This window comes from Verticillium alfalfae, genomic scaffold (genome assembly GCF_000150825.1).
Source record: "Verticillium alfalfae VaMs.102 supercont1.1 genomic scaffold, whole genome shotgun sequence".
NCBI lineage: Eukaryota > Fungi > Ascomycota > Sordariomycetes > Glomerellales > Plectosphaerellaceae > Verticillium > Verticillium alfalfae.
Genome location: NW_003315038.1, coordinates 3,652,950 through 3,662,323, shown reverse-complemented (window position 1 = coordinate 3,662,323; position 9,374 = coordinate 3,652,950). Strand labels below are relative to the sequence as shown.

The following is a 9,374-nucleotide window of genomic DNA, read 5'->3' as shown; positions in this document are numbered from 1 at the left end:
GTCATGGCGGCTCTCCAGCTCGAGCGCGGGGCGCACTGAGGACGCCCGCCTCCAGACCAACATTGCCGAGGTCGCACGTCTCGCTGCTGTTGCAGAAACCGATGAGGTCAAGGCGCGGTGCGCCAAGGCCGAGACTCTAGCTGCCAAGTGCCGCAAGGACTACGACGACAAGTGCGTCGAGAAGAAGAAGATCTCCTGGGACCTGGAGACTGCCAAGGATGACTTGCGCGCCCACCACGAAGAGGCCGGGCGCATGGTCTGTCAGTTCGAAGCCGAGTTGGCCTCGACGCGGGCGGCGCTGGCCGGCGCCCGGAAGGAGCTCAAGATGGCGCACGAGAACATCCGGCAGCAAAAGATGGAGGAAGCGGAGCTGCACCGCACCTCTCTGACTGAGCTTACCAAGAAGGATGCTCTCGTCGAAGAGCTGGCTGACAATGTTATCGACTCCGACGACGACCCTAGCGATATGCCAGATGAGCTCAAACTCCTCCAAAAACGGCTGCGCGAAGTCGACTCTAAATTGCCGCACACCTGCTACCCTCCAATTGAGCTTACCACGTACAATTTTGTCAGGGCGAGTTCGTTAAAGGATCGGAGCGCAGGTGATGCAGATTCCGAATGGTCGCCAACTATTGACCAAGTCAAGCATGTTAGCCCGCCAACCATTGACCAAGTTAAGCACGTGAGCCCTCTCATATCTCTAGTTGACTCGGAGGACACGAAACAAGTGATTTAGGCTAGATAGGAATGGGGTTGTAGCAGGTTGCCGGCGTAGGATCGTTTCGGATAGATTTGTTTTGGGTGCGAGATTGCCACTGGAGTTATCATGAGTAGACAAGATCGGAATAGGTTTCTGAAGCAGTCAGACAATTTTGGGAAGAACAAATCATGAATCTACGAATTGGGTCGAGAGTGTCTGGTTCCGTGACTGAATGGCATTGCCGCCAAAATCTGTGCTCCCCCAATCCACAGCACTCGCTAACACCTGGGTATCTTCAAAAGGTCGCCGTACGCGAATGGAGCCATGTGCACCTTTAAAAACTCTCCTCCTGACTCTGCCTCACGCACACGCGCACCTTTTTCCTGAACTCCTTGGTATCCTCTCGCAGCAACCTCCCGGCCTCGACATTGGCGGGCGACTCGGTATTCGGGCTATGGAACAGACTCAGGACGCTGACGAGGATGCTCTCGGGGCTGCGGACGGAGCTCCACCTCTCTGATGCCTCCTCGTACGCGAACTCATCCTCGCCTGGCGGGTGCAGGATCGAGATGCACAGCTTGCCGTCGGGGTAGATGTTGGGGTGGAAGGGGATCGGGTTCTGGAACGTCATGGAGGGCGGCATGTCGGGGAAGTTTGGCGGGAAGGTGAGACGGGCGCGGAAGAAGCCGCCTGGCAGTATTCATCAGCTTTGCGTATCGCCATGCGTTGGGGTTCTGGGCTTTGTACTGACCACCATAGTACTTGCAATCGTCATTGATCATGAGCATGACCTCCCACTCGAAGACGTTGCTATTGACGAGACCGACGGAGACGCCAGGAAGGTCCTTTGCGGCCTGGCCTTTGGTCATATCTTTGTAGTAACGGGCGAGGAGGAGGGAGGATCCTGAGGGAGAGGCCATGATGGGTGATTGAAGGCGCTCCTGAGAGCGGACAAGGAGAGGAGGGAGAGGCTGGACGCGGGGTAGAGAAACTAGTTGATGCAGAGACGGACTCAAGAGCCGCAGACGAATTGGCCGAGAGGATGTGGCTGGCGAACGACGCTGCGAGTATATGAGTGAACAGGTCCCGGCGTTTGCAATAATCGTTTGTCGTGTCGCGGTCAAGGCCTATGTCGATCAGCTGGTCATGGTGGGGGTTGGAACTGGTCTGGTCTGGTCAAGCAGCAGACCGACCCACAGCGTTCTTGGTCGTTGCCGATGGCGGGGTCCGATCTTCACCGACTGTTTGACCGACTCGGTGAGTATGACCAGGTTCGAGTCGACTGTCCAGTTCGGTGTTGTCGCAATGTTTGTGCCCTTGCACCGGGCAGCTCTGCCACCTTGAGAGAGTTGCAACGAATAGGTACAAATTGACCTCGTTGTTCATTTCTAGGGTATCATTTAGCCTCGCCATGGGCAACACGCGACTCACTTCTTCGACGTCCCAAACCCGGCAAAGCCCATGGCAGCCATCATGTCGTCCTCCTCATGCTCGCCCTCAATCCTCACATCATCCCCATACTCCGTTTTCACCTTCTCCGCTTCTTCCCTCTCCTTCCGCCGCCTTTCGTCGGCTTCCTTCCTCTTGCGCCTCTTCTCTTCGGCCTCCCTATCGTCCTCTGCCCGCCGCAGCTCCAACCGCTCGTGCAGACCTGTCGCCTGCTGCTTGACAAGCTCCTCCTTCTGATCCCACCAGTATTGGATCCTCGCCTTGACTTCCTCGGGCGACGCCCTCTCGACCTCCATCTTCTGCCCCGTTGCCGCCAGGTGCTGCGGCGTGTTCATGTGCTCGACAAACTGTTTGTTGTCTTTAAACGTCAGGTCGCACGCCTCGCAGTAGAAACCCGCGCTCCTCCCCCTCTTGCCGACGCCTGCGCCTGCCGCCACGAGCTGCGTCTTGCCCACCTGCGACGAGAGGTCGAGCCCCGACTGCCGCGCCGTCGTCATCGTCTCGTTGCCCGTCAGCGGCTTGTAGTACTTTTTGCCGGCGAGCTTGGCCTCGTAGCGCGCTTTCGCCTCCTCGCGTTCCTCCGCCTCGCGCGCCTTGGCCTTGGCGGCGTATTCATCGAGGTCCCAGGTTTTGCGAAAGTCCGTGTCGCCGGCCGGCGCGCCATAGGCGCTGCCCTTCTTGTCGGCCATGGTGATGGTGTTTTTCGAGACGGGAGATGACTCAGTTCGCGCGTGTTTGATCAGGGTTTTGGCGGGCTCGCAGGGTGGGTGGCGGATCCTGTCTTGGTATTTGCTTGACGGTGTGAATGGTGGTAATGTGAAAGTCGAGCTCCGACTACCTACCTTTGTTGCAAGTGGAAGCTTGCTTCATCAGAAGGAGAATGTTGACAGGGATGCGACACCTGATTTGGGTGCCAGGTACTTACCACTGCCCCCACTGGGCCGATGAATCCGATAAGCTCATACTTTTCCTTCCTACATATATCGCGGGGTGCGCAAGACGAGGCACCCGTGCAGCGCGCGCAAGAAATACATTTGTTAGACAAGCCAATGATCGCAGCCTCTCGCTGTGATCTTCTCAAAGATGATAAATTCTCTGGACAATAGTCATTGCAGGAGGACATCGAAGGATTGCGCCACAACGAACCATGTCCCAATGGAAGCTCGGTGTCCTACCCCCCCTGCTCGCCAGCTGTCTGCAACCCCCGCCCCATCTTTCGTCCGAGGGGGTCTGCTGAACTGAGAGATCACAATTGGAACAACCACCACGCCATGCCGCCGCCCTGAAGCACTTTGCACATCATTGGCCGCCTGAAGCGCTGTGCCGCAAGGATGCTTGTTGAACATGGCGAGGATGGTCTACTTAAAGTCGTGTCACAACCACTTTGCACATGCCAGCGGGAGCAGCCAAGCTTTCACCGTCAGCATTATCACTGCCGTTGGGCACACATCGCAACGACCAGCAACGGAGTCTTGATACGCGAATCTCCCACTTCAACTAGCCCAGAACAAGCGACTATATGGCGACGCCACTAGTCCCCCTTCCCAAATTCAGCGGCATTCCCGTTCTTGACGGGTTCAAGACTACGAATTATGTCGAAACACTCGAAGCACTCCCCAGGATACAGGGTCTCCATGCCATTCGCTTGCTGACCATTCTCCCTGGTGCCTTCGCCGACGAGTTGCAATGCACTTTGGAGCGGTACTTTATCGACAGGTCCGGCGAGTTTGAGACTCTTTCATACACGTGGAAGGGTGCAAGCTTCACCCAGCCGCTGGTGGTGAATGACGACCGGTTCCTCGTGACGTCTAATGTCGAAACTGCGCTGAAGCATCTGAGATACACTGATAGGGCGAGAACTGTCTGGATCGATTCCATCTGTATCGACCAGCGGAATGTCATTGAGAAGAATGCACAGGTCAGGTTGATGGGGAACATCTACAAACAGGGCACACGGGTTGTCGCTTGGATCGGCATGGAGAACGAGGAGGAGGACGGCATCGGCACACAGGCTCTCGATGTCGCTGGTGCCTTTGCCCTTGCTCTGGAGATCGGCAAGGAGGGGTCGGCCAAGTACCCGGACATCATCAAGCGGCACTCCGAGTACGCACTCTTCTCGTTGACGAAGCTCAGTGACCGGTCCTACTTTCGTCGCCAGTGGGTCATCCAGGAGATCTCTCTTTCTCGAGAGATCACCGTCAAGTGTGCCACCCACGAGATTGACTGGAACTCGCTCTCTGAGGCGGCCGAGGGGATGCGGTGTTTTGGACAAGACCCGCGAGCGAACCTCTTGTTCGGCGGGACCCGTCGGATCTGGGACCTCTTTGGCATCCGTGCCATGGAGTTTTGCCGTGAAAAGTCGGTAGCCGGCGACTTTTCCAACGATTTGCTCGAACTCTTGCAGACGACCAGGGGCCGAGAAGCCACTGATCCCCGCGATATGGTGTACTCGCTCATGGGCATTTGCGGCAAGGACAGCATGCCCGTCGATGTCGACTACCGCAAACATGTCGTGCGACTGTACAAGGAAATCGCCAAAGACTCCATCTTGCAATCCCTGAACCTCAACTTTCTCCGCATGTGCGATCACTGGAGCAGGGACGAAGGCCTCCCGTCCTGGACAGTCAACTGGACACACATTTGGGCCGGACAGTGGATGAACCGCTCCCTCGACTTTCTTCCCCGGCCCCCTGCTAAAGCGCGCCTCGATCCCAACTCTGACGATCTCGCCTTCTCCGATGATCTTAACCTTCTGACAGTCAAAGGCCACCTTATAGATGTCATCGTCCTCTGTCAGGAACACACGGACATGCCGAAGAACCCTAAAGATTCCATCGGCGACGACGAGATCTACGAGGTGCTCAAGGGCGTCTTTTCGAAGGCTGAGAATCTCTGCGTAAGTCTGATGCGCCCTGGTCAAACGCCCGAAGAGCGTCGACGCGAATTCATCGAGTCATTCTTTTGGTGCTTCACGGGCGGTGCCAAGACGGATTTCACCAAGGATGACCTCGCAGACTTGCATGACAAGATCATGGCTGGACATGTGCCCGAGGAGGACCGCAAGTTTTGGAACAAGTATACGCTGAAGCTTGTGAGGTTCCTTGCCGATGCGCGCCTCTTCGTCACGAGGGGGGCAGTCATCGGGTATGCAGAGAGGGTGTGCGATGCTCGGCCGGGGGACCTTTTGATTTCGTTCAAGGGTTGCACAGCCGAGTCAGTGCTCATCAACAGGGCGGTCGGCGACAAGTTCGAGTTGATCAGCGGGTGTTTCTTGCATTTCACTCCAGAGGAATCGAAGGCGCATCAGAAGACGGTAGACGATGTCAATGATGGCACCTTCAAGACGGAGAAGTACACCTTGCTCTGATCTTTTGGTTGTGGAGGTAATAAATTGTCTTCTTGCCGGTATCTTGGGAAAGTGTGAAAGGCAAGCTGGGGATGCTGAATCAGGATATCGCAAATACTCCGTGAATGATTTGACGTTGAATGATTGTTCGTCCCCCATGTGCTGAGATCGAGACGGAAATCGACAGGGTCGGGCCAGGTAGACAGCTACCCGGCTTGCCTGGTAGGTAAGGTACCTTAATTACCTACTTACCTACCTAGGTACCTAGACAGACAGGGGTTGATGGTGGGGCAACCTCCACCAGACATTTCACCCCTCCATGACTTCTTCACTTTTACCCCGCCAAAACTTTTGCGCCGGACCCAGCTGGTTGACTTTGAGAATCAAACCTCGATCTCGAACCAACCCGTACAGCATCCCCTCAGCCCATCATGCTCTATCTCGTGGGCCTTGGACTCTCCGATGAGACCGACATCACCGTCAAGGGTCTCGAAGTCGTAAAGAAAGCCTCGCGCGTCTACCTCGAGGCTTACACCAGCATCCTCCTCGTCGACCAAACCATCCTCGTGCGTTGCCCCCCCATCCCGATGCAGCCACCCGCGCCTCCAAGCACCGCTGAACAGATGAACAGGAAGCCTACTATGGGCGCCCCATCGTCGTCGCCGACCGCGACATGGTCGAGTCGAACAGCGACGAGATCCTCCGCGACGCCCAGACCGAAGACGTCGCCTTCCTCGTCGTCGGCGACCCCTTTGGTGCGACGACCCACACCGACATAGTGCTGCGCGCACGCGAGCTCGAGATCCCCGTGGCCACGGTGCCCAACGCGTCCATCATGTCGAGCATCGGCGCCGCCGGCCTGCAGCTCTTACAAACTTTGGCCAGACCCGTTCTTCCATGGTCTTTCTTTCACCGACAGCTGGCGGCCCGCGTCCCTTTTTACGACCGCGTCAAAGGAAGAAACCGCCAGAATCGGCCCTGCAACACGCCTCCGTGGCTGGCTCGACCATCAAGGGTCAAGGAAGCAGAGGCGTTCGAGGAAATATTGATTCCGCCGGCCCGCCCTCGTTCTACGAGAGCCCGCCCGCGCCTACATGACCGTTTGGGCCAGTGCGCGCGCCAGATGCTCCGAGATTGAGGAGGAGAAGGGGGGAGGGGCGCCTACGGGCCCGACAGCCCCCGCCATTTGGCGCCGCGCGCGTCGGTGGCCGGACAGAGAAGTTTGTGGCGGGCACACTGAAGGAGCTCTGCGACACGGATGAGCTGCTAGGCGCGCCGCTGCACAGCATGGTGTTGCTGGGCAGGAGGACGCACGAGCTCGAGCACGACTACGTCAAGGCGTTCGCAGTGGACAAGGAGGCGTGGAGCAGGATATGGAACGAGGAGTACGGGAAGCAGCTGTAGGAATGTTGAAAGAGATAAAATTAATTCATCGTGAGTTCATGGTCTCATGGCCATCTGATGATGATGGGGAGGGTGCCGCTATCTATTGTACAGGGCATACAGCGTCCCCGCGCTGCTTCTGTCCCATTACTGCGCCAGGGACTGCGGAGGCCCTCCACTTTTCCAATGTCGTGCGACGAAATTTCCCTGAGCTTGTTTACCTGAGACTGCGCTGCCGGTGACGATCCCCTCGGCTACCTGCGCCAGCTTGCCGACGAATGTCTTGTGAGAAACGGCGTACGTGATGGTGTTCGTCTTGACACGGATGATGCCGATGCGGGGGTCATTCTCCGAGCCGTCGTGCTTGCCATCGCCAAGGTCGCCCAGCCACGCCTTGAGTTCGGAGCTGTAGTGCTTCTTGACAAGACTACGGTCGGTTACCACCTCGGAAACACCCGAGACGGAGGCCCAGTCGCCTGAGCTGTTGATGAATGAGATGTTGACGTGAGGGTCGCTCTTGATCTCGTCCGTCTTGTTGGACTCGGTGTTGGTGTGGAAGAGTAGATCAATACCGCCCACCTCCTGTGTCTGGTCAGTAGGGTTACTACTAGATGGTTTGAGAGGCCTCGACGTACCGAGGCGGCCAGTGCCATGGCGCGCGAAACGAGGTTGCCAGACGAGGCATCACGTGTGGTCATCATGGCGAACTTGGTGGCATTGATGAACTGGGTCAAGTCCTCAATCTTGGTTTGAAGAGGCACCTCATCCTTGTTGGCATCCTTGTAAGGGTCGGCAGGGCGGTTGCCCGTGTCGGCGTTGGAGAATTGCTGGTTGGACATGGTGATGGGGATCTTTGGTGTGACAACGCGAAGGCTCTGTTATGTGTAGGAAAGCCAAAGGTACTTGTTTGAAGGGAGAATATGTCCTCTATATACGACGAGGCGCCCCCAGTTGTACCAGCACATGAAAGTACCCGAGCTATGACGAGTTTTGCGTGGATATTGCTCTCTCAGTTGGGTGGAATTTCATCATCGACTTGTGTATTGAGACAGTGATGGAGGGGCACGATGCAGAGAGCTGATGATGGATGACGTCAAGGCAAACATGGTCGGGAAGCACAGACAGGCTGGGTGCACATGGCCAATTGGTGCGGTTTGTCCAAACAAACACTGGAGAGGCAGCGGATGCTCGATGTCCTTTGATCTTCGCATTTCGTCTCGATCGTCCGCGGAATGAAGACTGAACCACAGATAGGTAAGGTAGCCTGGCCTGGTCTAGCCACCTGTGTCGCGACGGGGTTTTCGATGCCATCGCATCGCTGCTGCCGGGTCTCCTTCACCTGGTATCCTGGTGCTGCCTGCCTATCATGGCTGGGGCCGGAATGGCAAGTGGGCGGCATCGGCTGGCTGCTACTGCTCGACAATTCAGTCTTCCGCCTGCCCCTCCCCCCACACATCAGCCCAAACGGGAAGCAAAGCTCCTGGATCCCGCCAGCTCCCCATCCTGTGCTTTACGTTGCATCGCATCATGCCTACCAGGTCATCGCCAGTCATCGGCAAGCGGCCACCTGTCAGTCACCTTTGGGGAGGCCTACGTACCGGCAAACATACCTTCGCCCTATTCTACCGGCAATCATGTTCCCCAGGCCCCTCACGTGTCTGTCGCTTTTCCTTTGCTCACTGCAGACAGGCGTGCGTGGGCAGCAAAGGAAGCAAAGCAAGCAAAGGAAGCTTGAAGCGGCCTACTGCTACTGCCGCCTGTGTGCCGACCCGACGACCTCTTAGCGTCATCGCTGGCCCAAACCTCGCTCGGATATCACATCAGAGGCCCGGCGCCATCGGTTTGGTGGCTGTTAGAGAATGGGCAACCCCAGCGCCAGTGAGCACTAACAACGGCTGGAGCTTTGACCTGTGCCCTCCCATCCGCCGTGTTGGTCGTCTGTGAGCAAAATGCGGGCTGCTGCTTTGAGTCGGATGCTCGCGCTCGTGCTCGTGCCTGTGCTCTTTCCTTCCACGAGGATGCCCCCTTCTTTGTCAGAAGGTATGACTCTCCTGTGCTCCTGCCACAGTGCCGCCCCCTGCCTCCACTCTTTCCCTCTCTCCCACTTGCTCACTACACGCCGGATGCCGGTCAGACACCCTTCAACTATTGTCCGCCTTTCGTCGCCATCACCGCCCGCCCGCCCGCTTTGAGGCCTTTCACCTGATGCTGGTCGTCTCTCTGCTCCCAACTCATCTTCTAGCATCTTCCTAGGAGGACCTCCTCGACGTGACATCTGTCCACTGCCCATACTGACGATCCGAAACGTTCCGACAATCCACATCCACCCAACCCCGATTTTTCACCATCGCTGTTTTCGGTTATCGGTGTCATCCTTTTTCGGTCTGGACCGACATCGCTGTCATTTGTCTTGTCATCAACCGTCCCCTGCGCAACAGCGGGTTGCTCCTTCGACGAGGTTTGAACTGGATCTACCCGTGCTGCCTGCCTTCCTTG

General features: G+C 57.0%; 7 protein-coding genes across 7 annotated transcripts in view; 4 read left to right on the top strand and 3 right to left on the bottom strand.

Moving 5' to 3' along the window:
- Window positions 1-736, top strand: part of VDBG_01102 (predicted protein) — a gene marked incomplete at both ends in the record, with an annotated part of 2,907 nt that extends 2,171 nt beyond the window's left edge. Inside the window, one exon of the mRNA XM_003009373.1 lies at window positions 56-736. Coding sequence (XP_003009419.1) covers window positions 56-736 — 681 coding nt within the window. The remainder of the gene's footprint in view (window positions 1-55) is intronic.
- A 298-nt stretch (window positions 737-1,034) lies between these two features.
- VDBG_01101 (ubiquitin-conjugating enzyme) lies at window positions 1,035-1,877 on the bottom strand (the record flags this gene model as incomplete). Its single annotated transcript, XM_003009372.1, has 2 exons — window positions 1,035-1,390; window positions 1,452-1,877. The coding sequence occupies 2 exons, from the start codon at window positions 1,618-1,620 to the stop codon at window positions 1,035-1,037; spliced, it is 525 nt and encodes a 174-aa protein (XP_003009418.1).
- A 250-nt stretch (window positions 1,878-2,127) lies between these two features.
- Window positions 2,128-2,838, bottom strand: VDBG_01100 (conserved hypothetical protein; the record flags this gene model as incomplete). The annotated part of the gene is made up of 1 exon (XM_003009371.1): window positions 2,128-2,838. The coding sequence occupies one exon, from the start codon at window positions 2,836-2,838 to the stop codon at window positions 2,128-2,130; it is 711 nt and encodes a 236-aa protein (XP_003009417.1).
- A 458-nt stretch (window positions 2,839-3,296) lies between these two features.
- On the top strand, window positions 3,297-5,516 carry VDBG_01099 (HET domain-containing protein; the record flags this gene model as incomplete). The annotated part of the gene is made up of 2 exons (XM_003009370.1): window positions 3,297-3,377; window positions 3,651-5,516. The coding sequence occupies 2 exons, from the start codon at window positions 3,297-3,299 to the stop codon at window positions 5,514-5,516; spliced, it is 1,947 nt and encodes a 648-aa protein (XP_003009416.1).
- A 410-nt stretch (window positions 5,517-5,926) lies between these two features.
- On the top strand, window positions 5,927-6,633 carry VDBG_01098 (diphthine synthase; the record flags this gene model as incomplete). Its single annotated transcript, XM_003009369.1, has 2 exons — window positions 5,927-6,061; window positions 6,127-6,633. 2 exons carry the CDS (start codon window positions 5,927-5,929, stop codon window positions 6,631-6,633), a joined length of 642 nt encoding a protein of 213 aa, XP_003009415.1.
- A 392-nt stretch (window positions 6,634-7,025) lies between these two features.
- On the bottom strand, window positions 7,026-7,717 carry VDBG_01097 (bli-3; the record flags this gene model as incomplete). The annotated part of the gene is made up of 2 exons (XM_003009368.1): window positions 7,026-7,460; window positions 7,514-7,717. The coding sequence occupies 2 exons, from the start codon at window positions 7,715-7,717 to the stop codon at window positions 7,026-7,028; spliced, it is 639 nt and encodes a 212-aa protein (XP_003009414.1).
- Window positions 7,718-8,827: 1,110 nt separating this feature from the next.
- VDBG_01096 (conserved hypothetical protein) overlaps window positions 8,828-9,374 on the top strand; it is a gene marked incomplete at both ends in the record, with an annotated part of 2,806 nt that continues 2,259 nt past the window's right edge. The window contains one exon of the mRNA XM_003009367.1: window positions 8,828-8,918. Coding sequence (XP_003009413.1) covers window positions 8,828-8,918 — 91 coding nt within the window. The remainder of the gene's footprint in view (window positions 8,919-9,374) is intronic.